The 20580-nt window shown below is 53.8% G+C and overlaps 3 protein-coding genes across 3 annotated transcripts; 2 read left to right on the top strand and 1 right to left on the bottom strand.

The window, feature by feature from the left end:
* The first annotated feature begins 118 nt into the window (after positions 1-118).
* Positions 119-7832, top strand: COCSUDRAFT_64357 (SET domain-containing protein). The gene is made up of 15 exons (XM_005652221.1): positions 119-564; positions 674-824; positions 1103-1262; positions 1419-1557; positions 1839-1915; positions 2049-2174; positions 2359-2424; positions 2619-2801; positions 2946-3029; positions 4525-4748; positions 5216-5415; positions 5761-5892; positions 6231-6362; positions 6826-6941; positions 7373-7832. Exons 1-15 carry the CDS (start codon positions 273-275, stop codon positions 7463-7465), a joined length of 2175 nt encoding a protein of 724 aa, XP_005652278.1. The 5' UTR covers positions 119-272; the 3' UTR covers positions 7466-7832.
* Positions 7833-8353: 521 nt separating this feature from the next.
* Positions 8354-15205, bottom strand: COCSUDRAFT_45967 (hypothetical protein; the record flags this gene model as incomplete). The annotated part of the gene is made up of 14 exons (XM_005652220.1): positions 8354-8463; positions 8813-8994; positions 9162-9526; positions 9686-9778; positions 9919-9997; positions 10264-10349; positions 10708-10836; positions 11256-11456; positions 11726-11934; positions 12240-12416; positions 12635-13614; positions 13885-14380; positions 14587-14833; positions 15017-15205. 14 exons carry the CDS (start codon positions 15203-15205, stop codon positions 8354-8356), a joined length of 3543 nt encoding a protein of 1180 aa, XP_005652277.1.
* Positions 15206-16623: 1418 nt separating this feature from the next.
* On the top strand, positions 16624-19372 carry COCSUDRAFT_55717 (cysteine proteinase; the record flags this gene model as incomplete). Its single annotated transcript, XM_005652219.1, has 8 exons — positions 16624-16672; positions 16795-16973; positions 17093-17191; positions 17309-17536; positions 17748-17875; positions 18097-18246; positions 18620-18756; positions 19191-19372. The coding sequence occupies 8 exons, from the start codon at positions 16624-16626 to the stop codon at positions 19370-19372; spliced, it is 1152 nt and encodes a 383-aa protein (XP_005652276.1).
* Between the last annotated feature and the right edge of the window lie 1208 nt (positions 19373-20580).

The following is a 20580-nucleotide window of genomic DNA, read 5'->3' as shown; positions in this document are numbered from 1 at the left end:
AGGATTACTCGCACGTGCTGTGGATGACGCCATTTTGCTCCTTTTGCTGACGCTACCCGATCTTCTTCACGGGGAGGCAGGTGTTGTCGATTTGCACATGTATTATAAACGGTGAAATAAGTATTACAATTAAGAACATGGATAGTAACATTCTGTGCTTGTTCCAGCCCAATGTAAAGCTCTGGTAGGGATGCCGAAACAAATCATGAACTCAACCCTTGAGCAGCCCGAGCTTTGAGCATTGCTGCGAATTAAACAAAGCTCTGCAAAATATGTTGCCATGTCGATCACTCCGAAATTTGGACCACACTAGCACAGTGTGCGTTCACGAAAGCCTGTTGAAGCCATCCCGTTTCAGAGATCTGAATTGTAGCAGGCCTGCATTCACGCGTCAAAGACTGCACAGATCTGCATCGTATCGTGATACCAGATGCACAGCCGCCCCAGCCAAGCCTATCGATGGACAAGGCATACAAAAGAGTGGGGAGGGGCCACTCGGTTTCCAGGAGTGGGCCCTCCAATCAGGCATCACCAGTCCATCATTGAGGCTTGCCGAGTTTGCAGGTGAGAGGCATATGTCAGGCTGCAATGCAATGTCCCAACATCAGTGATTCCCGTATCACAAGCACTTAAAGTGGTGACGAATGCCAGGGAGTTGCCTTTGGTGGTGCAGGCTTGAGGGGCATGGCGGCGGCTGACAATATAGCAAAGGGGGAGGTTCTGGTGTCCCTGCCAGTGGCAGCGGCTTTGGTGGTCAGCCCCAAGGAGCGATCACAGCTGCCTGGCACCTTCTGCAGCTCTGCTTTCTACTCCAAGAAGCCCTGGTACTGCCTGCCACCTGTCATTGCATCCTCACCATCCAAAGATCTTGGCTTCAATCTGACAGCCCATAGGTTGTTAAAGAAGCAACTGTTGCTGTGGAAACTTACAATGGAATTTCCTGATGGTGAGGGCATCATTATAATTTGATCATGCGTGAATTGGTAATCGACCTGAACACGTATGGCACAGGGTATTGTATGCCACTGCTTTCTTGTGAGCAAATTTTTTGTAGGCACTCGTGACTTCTGTACACACTTCTGAGCAGGGAGAGTGGTTGCAGGTATGTGCAGATGGCGCTGAATTTGCTGTATGAGAGGCAGCTGGGGCCGGCTTCCAAACTTGCACCATATGTTGCAGCATTGCCAGTAGACTTCAGCACGCCGCTGTCATGGAGTGAGGCACAGCTGCAAGCCCTGTGCTATCCCCAGCTCATACGAGAGGTATTACAGTCCCCTCAATGTTTGAGTTTGAGCATGCATCTGTCTAGTTGAGGGCCCACCGTGCAGCCCAGAGCATCGCCAGATGCCAAGGACAGTGTCATTGTAGACATTTGATGCCTCGTGGGGAGCCTGATAAAAGCATGTGACATGCCAAAGGTGGCAACTCAGAGGGAGGGCCTGAAGAGGCTGCATGCTGAGCTGGCGGTATCCACCCCTGGCACACCCATCACCGAGCAGGACCTGATCTGGGCGCTGCAGGCTGTGCGCAGCCGTGCATTCAGCGGGCCCTATGCCGGTGCGCGCACGAGCTCACAAATTCCATAAATGCCCTCCTGATTATGACTTGATTGCATATTTAAAGTATTGGAGCCTGAGGGCAGTCGGACTCTGACTGGCCTCAGAGGTCGCACCTGCTTTAGGTGGGCAACCTATCGCATGACATGCAAAAGAAGGTTGGTTGACGATAGGCCTGGCGTGGCGTATTGGGCATGTGGTGTGGAGCATCCCATTGGCCAACATTTTGCAATTGGCAGTTTGGAATGTGTTTGTGAGATAAAGTCCTGCCTGTCGACACAGGGCCAACTTGGCGCAGCCGATTGAAAACCTTTGGAGCTCTGGGCGCTCTGGCAGCTGCATCCATCACCGTGGCGCATGTTCCACTAGAGCAGGCAATTCCATTCTCACCTCCTGCCCTTATTATGCACTCCTACCTCTGCACGGACCTCCATGCTGCTCGCAACCACTCTGCAGGCGAACAAATTGATGAGGTGCTTGTCCAATGCCCAGGTGTTGAATGGGGCGATTGCTGCCGCGCTGTTCAACTTGCTGTATGATGTGGTACTTTCCCAGAAGGTCAAGTGGTACGCCATGTGCCCTGTCGTGGACTTCCTGAACCACAAGAGCACCGTTCAGGTGAGGCAGCAACCTCTTTTCTTGTGTGCTCTGCGTCCGGTTTCATGATATTCCGGATGTGTGCTTTATTACCCGTGAGAAGTGTGAGAGATCCACTTGCCGCCCCGTAAGAAGATCTTTTTGTGGACTTTGGGGTCTGCTGATGCTTGAAAAGTCACTGAAGCACGTTCTAAGTGTCATGCAGAGCGAGGTGGAGTATGAGTACTTTGCGGATCGTTTCTCTGTGCGGTGTCAAAGCTACTTCAGCAAGGTATTGCTCCAGGTTACTGTATCATGCACGTTCACTCTACACGCACTTGCAAATGGAGGACAGCATGCCCTGTCCTCCCCTTTCCTGGCAGCACTCACTTGCACAGAAGCCTTGTCAGAGGTGTGGCACCTAGCAGGACGCAATAAGCAGTGAAAGACAACGATTTTCCTTAAATTTGTTCCGCTTGGATGCAGGGGGAGCAGGTCTTCATCAGTTATGGGAAGCAGAGCAATGACTCATTGTTGCAGTACTATGGTTTTGTGGAGCCTGGCATTCCCCATGACACATACACCATCCCAGACCTGAGGGCGGCAGCTCTGGCATTGAGTGACACCAGCAAAGTTCCTGGGATTGCAGGATTGCCACAGTCATCAAAGGTGCTACTTCGGTTGCCCAGTCACTAGATCTGACTTGTGTATATTGCACAAAGCGTAGATATCATTTGCTGCTGTGTGTTGACTCAATTTATATTTGATTCTGCTCTTCTCTTTCAGATTTAGGCAGAGGGCAAATGCATGCAGGGCATTCTCACGCGCACTGGGCCTGACAGCTATACAGAGGATCAGCTGAAGGCAACACAGCTCTCCAAGGGGCAGATCAACAAGGTGTGCAAAAGGAGGCTTCTCTGGCAGCTCCCACTTGATAATTTCAGTTGCCATGACCACGTTGCGGCACACCATGGATGGATGGACACAGTTGTGATGATTCTCCTGCATCACAGGTGGTGAGTGGGATATGCAGAGGGGAGTTGAAGAGGTTTGAGAGCGATGTAGCATCGGATACACATTTGGCGAGAGCGTTTATGAAGGAGAAGAAGGCAGTGCTTGAGGCATGCTTGCGAGCTTGCCAGTCATGAGCACCCAAAACAGTGACTTCGTGCTCATCAGTTTGATGTGTTTCAGCTAACAGCAAAGCAATCAGAAATGTGCTGTGTAAAATGTTAATTCTTGTTGGTGTGACGTGCACTTCAAGGTACGAGCAGCCTGGTTCCGATCAAAGATTCACATGCACTTGGGTACATCGGAGATGTTGCTGCAAGACATCGGAAATTATTTGACAAGACAGATGGATATGAATGAAACAACGTCCAGTGCCACTAGCGCCTGAGTAATAAAGCCTCCTCATGTACCAGCTGCAGCAGACAATGTGTACAGCAGATTGTGGGCGGCTTACTACTATATATTAGGAATGTGTTTTGGCACATTTTTGCAAATCTGCTGTCAGGGATGAACCATGATCTTGAAAATTTGCGGGTCCACGCGCCAAATGTATTTTTGACTTTCATGGATTTTCGTTTAAGCGGATTGCATGCTAATGTAATCCACTCCTAAGTGATACCATGGCGAACCTAACAGTCAATTATGTCGAATCCAGGAAAAAGGATAGAACGAAGGCTTTCTCCCCAGGAAGCTGCTGACGCCATCACTGAAGCTGCCGACGTCACAGAAAAAGCTTCTTGGCGCAAGCAATCAAGGGATTCTTGACTTCGTTTTGGCTGAGGATGCTTTCACTTCATTGTGAGTGATGTTTCCAGGATGGTCCAAATCACACAGTACGTTGAATTCGATACCGTACGATAAAGGTGACCTGCTCACAGTAATTTTTGCTTTATGACACTGGCGACCATAACTGCAGTCGCTATGGAGCAGAGGACCTATGGCAAGTAGTAGACTGTCTCGATGCTACCACACCTTCCGTGTGGCTGTCCTGCTCTGGTGAGCCTTCTGACTGTGGTAAATGGTTACCGGCACATTACAACACTAGACTGAACTCGACTCACTGTATCGAGCGAGCAGTGCCATGTAATATATGATTGAACATTTGTAACACACATTACTTTGAGATATTATTTCCTACATGTCAAAACTTTGCCGTGCTGGTGCAGGTTTGCGGGCTTCAAGGATGCTCTGTGCATCTGGCGTTGCGTTGAATTCTTTGTGCATGACCCTCGAATACTGGTGAGTCTTCTCGTCAGAGTGATCCTGTTTATTGTGTTGGATGCACCATCTTCCTCAACCTGAAAAGATGTGAGAGGGATTTAGAGGTGGAGAAGGCTCAGAACCCCTTCTCTCAAGATGCATATGTATGTGTTTGTGGCAGAGGAAGACAGGGGAGTGTTTCGGGCTGAATGGAGCCATCTTCCTGGGCAGTATATTGCTGTGGGATTATGCCCTCGCTCCAGGCATGCGATGGATGCTGACAGGGCTGCGCAGCTGGGCGGGTCCCACTGGGGCAGAAGCCCTTCTGGCGCTGCTGAAGGCCACCTTCGTGGTGTGGTGGCTCCTGCCGGTCTACTGCATCAGCTTCGCACTCAGCTGCGTCTGGTGAGAATTGGCAATCTGTTCTCCCAGGCAGGCCTCTGTTTAAAATTAATAGATTAGTAAATAATAAATAAATTTGCAGTACATGCTGTTCCTGCCAGGAGGCAAGGTGTGTCTGCAGACAAGCCACGGGTGTAGGCTGTCATAGATTGTGCCCCTTGTTTGACTCGCCAGATCCAAGCATGACCCAATCAACCCTGGCAACCTCTGATTAGGCACTCTTAACTACAGCTAGCAACACAACAGCCTCTCGCCATGCTAGGGAAGATCCTCTTGCTCGCTGCTCTTACGTGCATGACGAGCTTGGGCGCCTGAAATCCTACGACATACCTACGTCAACAAGCTTTCCAGTTGATTCCAAGATCCGGCCTGCTTTATATTAAGACTTCAAGTTTCGTTTCTGAAGCTGACGGTACTGTATTTTTAGAGATGCGCAATGACTCTGACACAGTAAATCCTGCGCTTGACAGGTACCAGGAGTTGGCTGAGCTGGCGGTGAGGTGGATGCGCGGTTCGGGCGGCCAGGCGGCAGGTGCCCCGGCCGCTTCCCAGGCAGCTTCCCGGCAGCGCGCGCCACTGCTGGACCAGATGGCGCAGGAGCTCTACCGAGTCGTTCTCTTCGCGGTCTTCTACCTCCAAGTCTGCCTGCTCGGCCTCGTGCCCTATGTCGGTGCGGCCACCCTGCCGCTTCCAGCCTGCCTGCTCCCACCCTTTTGTCAAATTGGAACTCTGCTTCCAGCGGCCATCTTTTTTCAAGTCCTCCAAGAGCTTTTGGCTCATTATAAGGGCCATATGTAAGGTCTGATGCAGGGGCCTTTTTTCCCGCACATGGCATTGCTATCAGCGTTTATGTTGCAGAAGGGCTCATCAAATGTGTGTACTCCTAGACAGTACATCCTGGCCTTCTCAAACACTGCCGCAAGGGTCTGAAATGACAGCACAGCAGCTGAGAGGGCTTTCCATGTATGTGGCCTTATGCCGGGTGGCTGACAAATGGGTGTGTGCCAAATGGCAGGGCCGGCGCTGTACGGTGTGATGGTGTCGTGGCTGTATGCGCTGTACAGCTTTGACTACCGCTGGAGCATCAGCAGCAAGCGCCTGCCCGAGCGCATCGCCTTCTTCCAACAGCACTGGGCCTTCTTCCTCGGTGAGACCCAAGGCCCTCACGTTGTCAAACGCTATCTTTGCTGTTTCTACATGCACCCTGCGCTTACTGGTGTCCTCCCCTTTCAAAAACTCCCTTCCACAATTTTCTGAATTCCCGGGACTTGTTCTATCTCAGCTGTTCTCTGCCAGCATCTCCCTGCTTTCCTTTCTGCCGAATTCAACTCATGCATGCCATTGAGTGCTCCTCTTCAAGGGGAATTTTGCGCCACGGTGACATGTTGCTTGGACATGTAGGCCCTGGCGCAGAGCTGCCAGATTGAGATGTTCCAAGGCAGCTTCTGAACCTCTGAGGTTGTGCTGACATGTTTTGTTGGGCAGGGTTTGGCTGCGTGTGCACGATAGCGACGTGCCTGTGGTCGTTCTTCATCCAGGCGGCTGTGATGGCCATGGTCTACCCGCTCTTCATCCTCGTCGCCTGCAAGTCCGAGCCCCTGCGCACCTACCAGCGAGGTCACCCTCCTGCCTCCCTCGTCATCCCTTACGCAGATCGCATATCCTACAGATGTACACGTAAAAAGCAGTTGAATTGACCTCTCAATGTCCTCTTTAGTCACGCTCTGCCTATGGTACAGTATCCATGGTGTGGTCATTTGCATGAGGTGGAACGTAGACGCACCCTTGCTGGTCCGAACCACAGTAGTGAGCCTCAGAAGGCGGCCGGTTGCCTTTCAAGGTGCATGTTCCGTGGTACGTACTGGCAAGGGTGCTGTGAAGGCTCTTCCCATGCTTTACTTCTCTGATGGATCAGCTGTGAGATTGTTCGGAAGCTGGAAGCTGCTGCTCGTATCACGTGATGAGCAGGGCCCTGTTTGTTCTCAGCCGTCCAGATTTGTTGAAGCCCACACCCACATTCGTTGCTCTGTTGTTGCCATTGTTTCCCGGCTGTGGTTGACTTCTGCTGGTGCCGCTGCAGTGGTGGAGCGGGAGAGGGCGGCAGGGCGGGAGGTGTCAGTAATGCCGCTGCCCATTTTCTCAGCAGCTACCACAGCCACCAGCTTCATCCTTGCACACTTCTTCACCGTGCTGCAGGTGTGTGATGTCTTAAGAATTTCACAGATAATTTCACTGACAATTTCACTTTCCTGTGGTTTGATGAGTTGCCTCGTGCTGCATGTCTGTGGTAGGCTGCCCCCAGCACGCAATGTTGTGGTGGCTCTTTGAAGGCCAGGCATGCTGCCACCACATCTCACCTCACCTTCTCGGAGATGAGCACGTCTCTTGGCAGATAGCGGGCTTGGTCATTTTAAGAAGCCCTGTCCATGCATTCTTTTGCTTCATGGGGCGCCTGGGGCATCATCATACTGTATGTTGTTGAAGTGCTGGCCTAATCGAGCCTGGTCCTGTTGGCTGATTCTTTGCATAGCATTTGTCTGACGGTCTGAATGGAGTGAAATTTGTTTCCTGACATGTTCTGGGTTGTTGTCTGTGATTAATCCTCACGCTAAGCATTGTGCTTGCAGGTGCCTGGATGGCTGTTGCGCAACAGAATGCTGCTGCTGGGTGGCCTCGCAATTCTGCTAGTGGGCTTTGGCCTGTACACTGTAGCAGCATAGACGACCCCTGTCATTCTTAAATTGTTGGAAGTGGCTACGGACCGTGTAAAGTACGGTATCTGCCGCAATATGGCCACAGCTCCGCAGGCAAGCACCAAAGGGAGAATTTGTGTGCACATGCGCTGAACACCTTAAAGCAGGATGCTTAGCCTTTCTTGAGACCTCCGTCTGTCTATATGCTGCCCTGGGGAACTTTTGGATAAATGTTTGGAAACTGACTTGGAACCCTGTGAATGAGCGCTCATCAAAGTTATAGCTGTTGGATCTGGTTGCAAAGATTTTGTGGGCTTGAAGCGGGTCCTTAGAGCTTTCTTTTTGTTCACACATCTGATTATTGCGTTGCGTTGATGTGGAGCGTCTCAGACTTTCACGTGCACGGCTATTAGTGCCCGCATGCATATTTCCTTGAAGGAAATGTGAATTTCCTCAAGGAAAGGTATGCAATCTATTGTGGCATGCGCATGGTGTGTACAACGGGCATGTGCATATGCATTGAACATGTTCTGTTTCCTCTAGGCCTGCCTTATACAACCATTTAGCGCTGCTGGAAGCTAGCTTTCCTGGCAGAAACTTTCTGCAAGCCATATGATTTCTCAAACATTTTGCTATGCAAGTTGATTAGGTCTGCAACAAGCTGCAATACTGCTGGCTACCATCACGTACTTCTTCTCGGACTACAGTGGGGGCCCTTGAAGATTCCTTGAAGTGTGATAGGCAGGAAAGTTGTGCACTGCAAGCAAGGTACTGAACTGCAGCACAGCAGGCAATGGCATTATGCTGCATCCTAGGCAGTTGCAATGAGATATACTCTACACTACAGCACAGAAACTCTCAGTCGTTGTTCTTTCCAACACGAGAAACAATCGTACACAAGGAAGGCATGCAACGCTACAGGTAGCCCATGGCCTTCTTGTAATTCAGCTCCTCCTTCCAGGTCACCCTGTCCTCGATCCAGTTGCCGCTGCTGGTGCGTCTGCTCAGGTCCTTCTTGGGCGGCCCTGATAAGCAACCAGTCCATCACTCAGCGCTGCATGTAACAATCTCTCAAACACATGTTTACGTGCAGAGATTCAGGCCTTGAAGATCAGATTCTTATTGGGAGTTTGCAGGGCCTAGGTGCAAATGCACAAAATCCTCAAGGAAATTCCCCAGTAACAAAGCTACTTAGAGAAATAGAGGTGCAGACATCAAGGCAGAGCGAGCGCCAGAGGACGGGCTGCCTCGAAAGTGAAACATCATGCAGCAACAAGACAATGATATCCCTGCCAAGGAGCACTGAACTCCATGCCAGATGCAACAAAAGAGACATAATCTGGTGATGCTGAGGGGGTCTAAAATGAGCGTCACCTGTGGGGTGTGAGAAGACCTCATTGAGTGGGCAGGTCTTCTGGTGCAGCTTGAAGATTTCGTCCGGGTCAACAGCGTTCTGGGAGGCGAGCGCCTGCGCCAGAGCCTGACCCCGTGCCCACTTGGGAATCGGCTTCTTCTTGCGCTCATCATCCTCGCTGTCGCTCCCGTCCGAGTCGCTCCTGCACAGGCACCAAAACAGATGAAACGCCTTCTGATGAGCCTCGCGAGTCCATGGCAGCATCTCATAGCTGCAATATGGCCCTTAGGGCCACAAGAAGTCCTATAGATCACTTTCCGCTGCACTTAGTAGTTGTCGCAGAAGGAGGAGGTGAGGCATGTCACACACCTGTACGGAGACATTGTGTAGGACTCAAACTGCTCCGAGCCGCTGCCGGACGGCCGAGTCGCATTTTCCGTCGCCGCAGACGCGCCGGATCCGGAGCCCTTCCCGGTCGCCGCCGCCTGCGGCACGTACGTGGCGGCCACACCGGCAGCCGGCACGGCGGCGGCTTGCGCCACCATGGCCGGCCGGGTCGCCAACTTGGCGGCTGTCGCCTCCGCCGCGACGGGCGCACGCGCAGCCGCTGCTGGCACGGCGACTGGGCGCTGCACCGGGGCCGTGCTCGCACCCGGGGCGGTCGACGCGGCCGGCCGCGGTGGGGCCTGCAGGGGCGCATGCATGCGCGCCTTCTTCACCTCGGCCTCCTGCTGCTGCGCATCAAGGATGTACCATCAGCTAACGTATCAAGAAGGGCGTGGCCCTCACTACTATTTTATTATGCACTAGGGCTTTTGTGACAACACGAGCATAAACCCAGGGCACTATCATTAATGCCTAAAAATAGACAGGACAAGGAATGCCCCTCTCACCTGGTGCTTGGCGGCCTTTCGCTTTCGCTCTTCCTCCTCATGCGCAGCCTTGGCTGCCTTCTCTTCCGCCGCCGCCTTCTCCAACTCGGCTTGCTGCGCCAAAGTGTGACCACACAGTGAACATCGCACGATCAGCCCAATCACAAGTGCACCGCATCAACTTGTTTGCTTTGCACAGCGAAGCAAACATTCTGCTGGAGAGTTTCAAAGACACTGTGTGAAGCTGTGCTCACCTTGCGTTTGAGCCGCACTTCCTCCTGCCTCTTGATGCGCTCCTCCCGCTCCTTCCTCTCAGCATCCTCCTTGGCGTGCCTGCTCACACATCACACTCTCATGCGGCATGACTCAGCGCTGAGTAAGGTTCCAAGCTGCAAGGGCACAGCAGCAGCGCAGAAGATGCCATCCTGAGTATGGGCATTGATGAAAAGTGCGTTCAATTGACATTGCATTGGTAGAGGGATTGCCGAGACAGGGACGCATGGAAGAGTGCTACCTGAAGAGTTGCTGCAATGCACCTTGCCCTGTGGGCTGGCAAGCGTATAAAGATAGAACAGTAAGAACAGGTGCGTGGTGCTTACCTTCTGGCAGCTGCCTCCTCTTCCTTCTTCTTCAGAGCCTCCTGGGCCAGTCGGCGCGCCTCCTCTTCTTTTTCTGCCTGTGCCGCCTGCGTGGAAAGCAAATCCAGGTCAACACTGGCCATCACCACACGAGCTGCATTTGTGTGTATTCTTAGTGCCGCCAAACGTGGTCTGCCCCTGTCACTGGCCGTAGAAGCTGCGCTGTGCTTGTGTTAGACAGCTGTCACAGAGTGCGTGCTTAGCAGATTTTGGTCCAGTCTTGGTGCATGCACAGGTTTTCCAACTTTTTACAGTGTCAGGAGGCGCCAACCCCCACATTACCTTCATTGCCATGCACATCTTTACCCTTGAGAAAAGCCGCAGGAGTGATTTTGCCATCACAGCCATTTCAGAGACTCACAACTCTCTATTTATCTCAGTGTTGAGCTTAGTAGTCCTGCTCACCTTGGCTTCGTGCGCTCGTTTCAGCCGCTCGGCCTTCTGCGCCTCGATCTGCTGCCGCTGCTGCGCACGCTCTGCCGCACGCTGGGCCTCTTTCCTGCGCGCTGCATCCGCCGCCTCCAATGCCTTCACCTGCAATCCTCAAGGCGCCCTCTCACCATCTGTTCGGGGGCGAGCTCTCCTCCCAAAAGATAGGGACGCCGCTCTCTTATCACATCCTTCTACGAGAAAATAGGTATCCAAGGGCTTTTATTTCAGTCTTTGTGCCTGCTGCCCTGACTGGATGGCGTCAGCATTCTGTGGCAGTCCTAATCACAGGTTCAGTCCTGAAAAATCACACGCGTTTAAACGTGACAAGTGAGAATGCTGTGACGCTGCGAGCGCCTGGCACGCTGAATACACATAATAAAACTTGGATGTCCCGTGTGGCAAGGACTGGTGTAAGTGCCTGCAGCAATGCTAGGCGTAGAGAATGGTCCCCAAGAGCCAAGAGCACCTGCCCTTTGTGCAGGGTCTGGGAATGGGCAGAAGGAATGAGGATCGGACGGCACCTTGACGGTCTTTTTGCCGGCAGCGGGGGGCGCGGGGGCGTCGGTGGGCTTGGACAAATAGGGCAGGAAGGATCGGACGGTGGACACCAGATTTGCACCAAGGCCGCCCTTGGCCTTCTGCTTGTCACCACTACCCGGCTCCTCTGCCGCGCCGGCCGCCTCCTGACTGTCGGTGGCAGCGGCCGCAGCCTCCTCTTGAGCCTGCAGTGATTCGCCGATCTCTATAAAAATCGGCGGCCGGCTCTCGTTCAGGGATTGCGGGCTTCATTCCCGTGATTTGTCAATCAGACTAGCATGGTCTCAGTCGAAAGGCCCATGAACATCCATTTTTGGGCATATTCCTTAAAAATTAGTGGTACATGAGCTCCAAAATCAAAGAATTTGCAGGAAATTAAAAGCGCTCTTTGTCCAACAGCTACTCATCTGTTGCCACGCTGCCTTGGACGACGGAAGATTTAAAAGAAATCTACCTGGTCCTCTACAGCAGCAGCAGCAGCAGAAGTGCTCGTCGGTGGCTCTGGAGCGCCGCCGGTATCGGCCGCGCCGGCCGGTGGCGGCTGCAGCGCGGCGTCGTCCTCGGCTGCGGCAGCAGGCTGCGACCTGGCTGCAGCGCCTGACTTGGCCTCGAACGCCTCCCTCAGCTTTCCCACTGCTCCGCTGGTCGGCTGCGATGGAGCCTCTGCAGCACACAATGCCAAGGCTTCTCTTATTGTATTTCGCCCCTCTTTGACAATACCGCGTCATCCTAATATCACTCTATGCCAGTCGGCAAGCGCAATCACAGCTGCATGGAGCAAGATTCATAACAAGATATGACAAGATTTACATCAAAGGCCCAAAAACTTGAATGTGTCTTTCCTTGATGCAATTATTGGACACCGTCAGGGCCAGAAAAGGGTTGGTACAGAAGAGTCTCCTCCGCAAACAGTGGCCCACTGGATTTGCTTTCTACAGCAGTGGTTGTGGTGGGCACGAAAACGGCACCTGTGGTGGCAGCAGGGACGGCCACTCGTTGTGCGCCTCTGCTGGAGCCCTCACGCCCGGTCTGCTGCTGCTGCGCCTTCTGCGCAGCTGCCGCGGCAGCCGTGGCCGCAGCTGCTCGAGCCAGCGGCCCCTGCAGGCCCGGCCTGGTGAAGGCAGGCTTGCCGCTGCTCACTGCACCTGCAGGTGTACCACTGCCATGGTCAGGTGCCAAATATTTCTCACCCCGCAGATTCATTTGAAGACAACGGTGCTCGCTGCAGTTGAAATGCAAACACTACTGATGACTGGCACCCAGGCCCTTGAATGCAACGTGCTTTCTTCCTGCAGCTGTACAGGAGACAGTCAGTCCAATGCACTGCTGGGAGGGCAGGCTGAGTAATGGGTTGTGGGCGTACTGTTGGGAATGCGCTCCAGGCCGGTCTTGTAGGCGGTGGCCTGCTGCCGCGCGGTCGCAAACGACGTCGCCGGGCCCGACCCCGGCATGCTGAACGCGCCGTGGCTGGACGGCGTCTCAAACACCTCATCGCGCGCCTCCTCAAACACATCGTCCTCGTCGTCCTGGTCAGCTGGCCCCTGCGCGGCAGCTTCTGTGGCAGCTTCCTGCTCGGCCGCCGCCGAGGCGCTGTCCTTGTCGCTGAGCCGGCCGGCCGGCGCCAGCAGCTGCGCCGCCGTGTCGCGCATGGAAGCTCTTGTCGAGCGCCGTGCCGGCTTTGCCGTGTCCTCTTTTGCAGCTGCCTGCACTGCAGCCGCGTCTTGTTCCTGTACCGGCGCCCCTGGTCCTTCCCCAGCAACCGTGGCTGCAGCACTGGGGTTGGGCGCAGACAGCCCAGCTTGCGCGGCCGGGGCGGGCGACGGCGCGTCAGCGAGTTCTTCCGGCTGCGGCGGAGTCGCCGCTTGCCGCGACTTGCGGCTGCTGCAAGGTGGCAGTTCCTTGGCTGAAGACTTTGGCGGGCTTGGGGACTTGGCCGCTGCCGCGGGCGCCTCGGGCTCTGACTGCTCGGCGGCGTCCTCCGCATCGCTCAGCACGATCTGGACGTTGTCGTCCGCGTCGGAGTCTACCTCAGCCGCCCTCTCGGCGGCCTTCACAGCCGGCGCGGTTTTCGCTGGGCCGCGCGTCCGCCGCGCCGTGGTCGGCACAGGTGCCTCCGTGGCGACCTGTGCCCTTGTGCGCCGCGTTGTCCCAGGCACCGGCTGCGGCTTTGCCTGCTCCTCCTCTGTCGCCACCCCCATATTACCGGCTTGGGTGGCTGGAGTGTGCTGGACGGCAGCTGCATCCGGCGTCTCTGCCACGAGGGCGTCCGCTGCCGGTGCCTTGTCTGCACGAGCTTGCACGGGCGTGTCCTCGACTGTCATCACGGAAGCCCCGGAGACGCCCCTGCAGGACAGTCAATTCCTGAGTGTCAGTTATGCTCTTTCATTTCTAAGCCAAGTGAAGGCCCCAACGAAGCCAAGTAAGGAGACTAGCATGCTCTGCTCAGGGGCATGCAGCATGCGCATCTGAGAAACACACGCAAATTGTAATGTCAGAGAGCAGCCGAGCACAACGCGCCTTGTGACATTGCGGCTCATTGCAGCCATGCGGCGCGTCGTACGGGGCGGCAGGGCCGGGCCAGCCGGCCGCGCCGCAGGCGTGGCCGCCACCGACCTGGCCGATGCCTTGCGCGGCTGCCGGCCGCCCACGGCAGACGCCGGGGTCGCGCCTTCCTCCGCCTCATCTGCCGGCGCCGATTCCGGCTCGGCTGCCTCCGCGGCGGCGGGCGGCGCTGCGGCGCGCTTCACGGCCGCCGGCCGGCCCTTCTTCTTCGGTGGGGCTGCCTTCGGCGCAGCCGCCTCTTCCACTGCTGGTGATGCCGGCTGGGGTGCCTGCTCCTCCAGCTCAGCCTCGTCAGCTGCGGCCTCCTCTGCAGGTGTGTCTGTGTGTGCTGGCTCTGCTGGCTGGGCAGGCTTGGAGGTCTGTCGGGTGCGCCGGCCAGCTTGCACCGGCTGCTGCGCGTCGGCTGGCTTGTCTGCCTTGGCTGCGCGTCGTGTCTGCCTCTTGGGCAGCGAGTGGGGAGTCACCGTTGCCTCTTCGGGCTCCCCCTGGTTGGTCCCTGCATCCGGTGATGCCTCTTGTGCAGGTGAGGCAGCCCCAGCCTCCTCGCCTGCATTGGCACAACTTCTTCTCCTCACACCAGAGAGCCTGGACTTATCTGATCCTAGCACATGAATCCAAGCATATCCAAGCTTATTATTTAGCTGATCCTTTTAGCACAGCAAACCAAGCTTATTATTCAGCTGATCCTGTCAGGAGTACATTGGTGCATAGAAATTGGCACACACATCAGAGAATTGGCATGGTTCACTGCACCTGCATCCGCTTCTGCTGCCTTTGCTCGCTTCCTACCGCCTCCCCGAGTGGCTTTGCCAGTGTCAGCCACAGGCTCTTCAGCTGCCTCATCTGCCACAGCATTTTCTGCATTTTGCACAGTGGCTGGCGCATCCTCCTCAGCTGCAGCCGCTGCCTTCTTTGCAGTGCGGCCCCTCTTGCGCGCTGGCGCATTGACCTCTGTCGGTGCAGGCTCCTCCGCTGTCTGGGCTTCGGCTTCCTCAGCATCCTCTGCACAGATGGGCAAATGCTTTCTGAGAAACTTGTAATCCAGTCAGTACCCTGCCAATGGGCTGCCTAAGCTTTTCAAGGATGTGCAGTAGTGAGCATTGCAATTGTCACAGGTGGGCCAGGAGGGAAGCAGAGCAAGCCCAAAATTGGGGAAGGGAAATATTTCCAATGAGAAGGCTACCTTCAATTGCTGGTAAAGCGGCCTTCCCTCTCCGAGTGCGTGTTGCTCTGGGAGCAGTGTCTGCTGGTGGGTCGGGTGCGCTCTGCTCCTGTTCTTCCTCCTCCACAGTGGCCAGAGCAGGAGCTCTGGCAGCCCTTTTCCTGCCCCCTCTCCGCGATGGAGGTGCAGCAACCCCCTCCTCCGAGGCATTCTCCTATTGGCAAACAGGAAGAGACCTCGTATGGCTTCTTTACTTAGTAACAAAAGGCTGATGCGCATCTCGTTCGAAATATTTGCCCTGACTTTACTGTATCGCATCAGTATAGGACAAGATGTTACCGTTTGAAAGAGTTCACATGTCCATCTTTGCTGCAGGTATATTGCAGTCTGCATTACTTTTAAAACTCAGGTGACTTTGCTGCAAACCTTCAGGGATGTGCGTCCCCTCGTTGCCTTCGGAGGTTGTTTTGCTGTAGAGCTTGACGCTTGTGTTCTCAGCTCGTCCGAAGCCTTCTGAAGCCAGTTCTTGTGGTCTTCGAAGATTCCGTTTAGTCTCTGCAATCTTTCCTCTCCTGCAGCTTGCAGTGCTTCCCTCACTGCTTCATACTTCTTTGCCATGGCAATGTTCTTTATTCTTCCTGACTCTCCGGCAGAGACACTGGCTGCTTTGCTACAGCATCGACGCTTGTCGATGTACGGAAAATGGAGACGTTGACTCGTTCATTGCGTGCATGCGCAAGACCGGAAGTATTTGGAGAACACGTGGGAAGTCTGGAGAAGGCCCAATAACAATGAAGAACAACTTCTGCCCTACCTGAAGAAACCAACCCAAGGTACCATTTCAAAGAGTATCACTGCCTACCCTTGGCAACGTAAAGCTCTTGCAAAATCCTTGGCCATTTGCAACAGCAAGAGTTTGAACTCAGGGAGTTGAAGGGTCGTCGACAAGTTGGTCCTGACTGGGAGCTTCCCCATGCATACTTCACGTCATGCCGTTGGGCACCTTTCACTTGCAATAGCTGCTTTCCATTCGCACAGACTTGATGTAAAGCGTACTACCAGAATCTATGAGAGGTGCAGTGTGCCTGGCTAGATATCACCTTGATGCAGACATCTGTGTAGGTTGTCTCTAAACAACAACGATCAATCCTGATCCCATTGTCTTCTCAATGGATCCCTTTTTCGTTTCCAACACCCCGTGCTGAGTGTCAAGGGGCAGAGGGTTTTGTATCTGCAAGCTTGCAGCGTTCGGTTGGACCACTGACCAGCGTCAATCCCTCCTATATTGCAGGCTCTGGAAGATTAGTCAGGTCCCTAGGGTGCGGAGATTCATATGGTACATTCTATAGACCAGATAGGCAGGCAAATTATTGCAGGTCAAAGGTGTTGAGATCGTCGAGACTAGAAAGCCATCTAGTCCAATAGAACACTAAGAACGTCTGCTAAGGAACGCTTGCTACAGCGCTTGCTCGACAGGCCAGTTTGAGAGTATATTCAAAGCTCTAGGTACCTCCTAGGAGGTGCAGAAGGCAGATTCCATAGATAAGTTTTGTATCCCTCCTAGTGTGTATCTGCCCGAGTTGGATCCGCTGGAGCTCCTCGGGAGCCTGTGGAGGAGGGTCTCCAGCATGGGGGTCACCTCCAGCAAGCTGGAAAAGGCCCTCAGCGAATTTCCAGGTAGTTTTCCGCACTGTGGCAAAGTTTTGACTGACTCAGGCCCAGCGTACACCTGTCCATAGGTGGTATCTTCTTTGTCCGTCTCCCCAGGGGACTTGATTGACTTGTACCTGTGATGGCAGAGACGGAGCGGTACTTTGGCCTGGAGAACTTTGGGAACACCTGCTATGCCAATTCGGTGCTGCAGTCCCTCTACTTCTGCCAGCCTTTCAGGAGGCGGGTCCTGGAGTACGCCCAGAGCAGCAGCTATAAGGAATCTGAGGAGAACTTGCTCACCTGCCTGGCGGACCTCTTTGTGCAGGTCAGCACCTGATCTCCATCCCACACCATCCTCTGATGGCTGTGCATGCATGCTGAGAAAACACCTTTTGTGGTGTACAGAGTAACAAGAATTGAGGCATTTTTGTGTTCTACCAACAGATACAATCACAGAAGCGGAAGACTGGCATCATAGCACCGAAGCGGTTTGTGCAGCGGTTGAAACGGGACAATGAGCTCTTCAGGAGCTACATGCATCAGGTCAGCAATCTCTTCCACCAATGTGACATTGCTCACCAGCAAAAATATGACCTCGGTTGAACAGTCACAGCGAAGTAGACATCCAGACATTTTGATTATTTGCAATTATGCCTGCAGGATGCGCATGAGTTCCTCAATTACCTGCTGAACGAGTGCTCCGAGCTGCTGGAAAGGGAGGCCAAGGCGCGCGCAGCAAGAGAGGACGCCTCAGGGCAGGTGTCCTCCAGCAGTGCTGCTGCTCCAGCTCAGCAGCAGTCAGAGGGGCAGTCAGCAGAGCCGGAGCAAGGCAGCAGCCAGCAGCAGAGTCAGGCAGCTCCAGCTACATGGGTGCATGAACTTTTCCAGGTGCATTCATCAACTCTTACCTTTTATATCTTGAAGGACATGACACAGTCTGTGTTCTCCCTGGAATGAAAGAGAGCTACCTGGCGCCTGCTGTTCACTTGACCAAGCCAAGTCAGGCACGGAGGGCTGTTGCCATTGGTTTGAGGGCAAGGCGCTACTGTGTACTGCCGGTGGAATTCAAGCTGTTGAGCTGGCGGGTGAACATGTGCAGGGGTTTATGTTGAACGAGACAAAGTGTTTGGAGTGCGAGACGGTGACTAGCAGAGAGGAGGCCTTTTACGACCTCAGCCTAGAGATCGAGCAGAACTGCTCCCTCACAGCCTGCCTGCGCAACTTCAGGTGCCCCAAATACTTCCCACCAAAAGCCTTCAAAAGAAATGCAATGCACCTCACAAGTAGATTTGATCTAGATGCTGAGGCCTTCCCTTCCCAAGTATTCCAATTTACTGGTTCTGACTGAATACCGCCATGTCACATTCGGATGAAGAAGGTGTGATGAACACACACACATATGAGAGTCTAAAGCAGATCATGAGGTGCGAATTTTTTGGTTGGTGCAGCGCGACAGAGACGCTGGATGCGGACGACAAGTTCTTCTGCGACAAGTGCAAGAGCCTGCAGGACGCGCAGAAGGTCATGAAGATCCGGGCGCTGCCGCGAGTGCTCTGCCTGCACCTCAAACGCTTCAAGTACATCGAGCAGCTCGACAGGTGCTGCCCTGTCTTTTGACTGTTTGTAAGGCAATCTTTGTTTGCCTCTCTCGAGTACCTTTCATGTCTGCGTTGTCCAGACGTGCATACCCAGTGTTGGCACGGCAATCTGATGTTTCTACCAGCCTTTCATGTTGATGGCATGCTGCTGCTCAGTCTGATCAAGTCATTGGGTATTTGTTGCCTATGATTGGCATAATTTTGGGGTATAATCAAATTTAGCTGACATAATCAGAGCTGCCAATCCACAGGGCATCTCTCGACTGCCCTGCCTTGAGTCCAACCTGCGATTCATGCTGATCATGTTACAAATTAGCAGCATGCCGGGTAATGACAGCAGTACGGAAGACATGCTTTCTGTGCTGGCGCCCAGGATGCGCAAGCTGGTGTACCGGGTGGTGTTCCCCTTTGAGCTGAAGCTGCGCAACACTTCGGAGGACTGCGCGCACGTGGACGACGCCTACCAGCTCTTCGCAGTCGTTGTGCATGTCGGCAGCGGCCCCAATCATGGTGCGTGCTCCCCCCATGTGCCTAGCTTGATGCATGCAAATGCGCACTGCAAGCTGGACTGTTGGCATCTGCACTGTAAGGGGAACAAGGCACAGCTGATCACCGGGACTGGGCGAGCTGATGTATGTTTGCCCCAGTACCCCCGCTGCATATGATTTGCCTGAATGAGGACAATGCAAGCTGGTGAGGGTGGTGAGGCCTGCATGCTAGTATGGACCTGGCGGAAAGCTATCAGTTGTGCGGAACATGCACTCACACTCCTGCAGGACCGGTTGCTATGTACTAGGAGATGGGAACATCTGAAGGCATGAAAGATGGGCACCCCAACAAATAGCCAGAGTAAGGGTGTAGAGAGTTGTGGAAGTGTGACACGAAACGGACTGCTTTGATTGCCATTGTCAGTGACACAATCTGAATGTTGTGGTGCGGTGCAGGGCACTACGTGAGCTTTGTAAAGAGCGCGGAGCATTGGCTCTTCTTTGACGATGACATGGTGGAGCCCATGAGTGAGCAGCAGGTGCACCTGGCCTTCGGCTCCACTCAGGAGTACAGCAACACCATGGAGCACGGCTACATCCTCATGTATGAGCGCCAACCCTGCAACGGCGCATGCTAGCAGCTGCCTGCAAAGTCGGCTAGAAACCACAATGGCTGTAGAGATTGGGCAGTCCAAGAGAAATCTTCCAAACTATGTCTCCTTGTCCTTGGGTCCAGTGCAGTGTGCACTGGACCCAAGGTATTGTCATGCCTGATACCGGCCTTCCAGCGAGCCGAGGCCCTCTGTTTTCTCTCATCTCCTGGAGATATTGTAGGAACAGCGGGGCTGCTGAATGTAGGTACAGAATGTGGTCTTTTCTCTTGGCACGCAATTGCTTTGATTGCATGCCAATAGGTCCAGCCCTTATGCCGGCAGTGAACAGGCTGATGTCATTTATTGAATGAAGCGAAAAACCCAGCCAGTGAGCTGGATGGATGGAGCATTTGTGCCAGCTCCTGCCATATGTACATGGCGTGTACATCAGAGGTGCAGCCTGGGTTGCAGATTGTGGTTTCAGGAAAGGTTGGGCATCTGTATTGGCTGACCAAGTTGTCGCCAAGAGGATTTGCTTTGTGATGAGCTGGGGCATCGATGATATCAATCGGATATCCAGACCGTCGCAACACGTTTTATATATATCTTCCCCTTGCAAGCTTGGCGCGCGCCGATACTGCGACTGGCAAGCAAATTCAGCCTCAATTGCGCATGCATGCCACTTGTAGATCGGGACTTTGCAGCTGTTTTATATTCTAAAATGGTGATCATGATATCAGCATGTACATGTCATCCATCATCATTGCAATTGAAGCGCTTGATCATGAGCACCCTCGAAACTGACTAAGTAGCTAATGTTAGTGTACATGGTCGGCGCTGTGCGCCTCACGAGATGCATGAGTAATGAAAACTTTGACACTGTGACTAGTCCTAGAGTGCAGTCAATGACCTTTCGCTCAATGACACGATACCTCCACACTGGTGAAGTGCAGCAACCCAGCCAACTTCATCCCCAAGCTGGATTCTCAACCCAGTGATCCAGGGAGGTCTAGATTTTGATCCTGGGGTCTGGCGTTTACATGACAGGGCCAGGTTTACACTAGTATCACTTTGGCTGCCGCTGTTCTGTTCAGTATTTATAGTCTCCGCAGCCCATCTCCCCTAAGGCTGCATTTAGACGCATGGGAGTGCATGTTGTCCATTGGCACTGCTCACAGACTGCCAGTGATGCGGTCTCTATTTGGCCATACATCAAGCTTAAGGTCTGGAGTTCCATACTTCATGTAGCACCC

Source organism: Coccomyxa subellipsoidea (assembly GCF_000258705.1).
Source record: "Coccomyxa subellipsoidea C-169, whole genome shotgun sequence".
NCBI lineage: Eukaryota > Viridiplantae > Chlorophyta > Trebouxiophyceae > Coccomyxaceae > Coccomyxa > Coccomyxa subellipsoidea.
Note: the sequence above shows the minus strand (reverse complement) of the source record. Positions and strands in the feature narration are given on the sequence as shown.

Excerpts from the sequence above, each read along its gene's own strand:
- COCSUDRAFT_64357 (XM_005652221.1), top strand. The coding sequence starts at position 273 with ATGTTGCCATGTCGATCACTCCGAAATTTGGACCACACTAGCACAGTG. Across the intron at positions 1,916-2,048 it reads CATCCATCACCGTGGCGCAT|GTGTTGAATGGGGCGATTGC; the intron begins GTTCCACTAGAG and ends TCCAATGCCCAG. Across the intron at positions 4,749-5,215 it reads TTCGCACTCAGCTGCGTCTG|GTACCAGGAGTTGGCTGAGC; the intron begins GTGAGAATTGGC and ends TGCGCTTGACAG.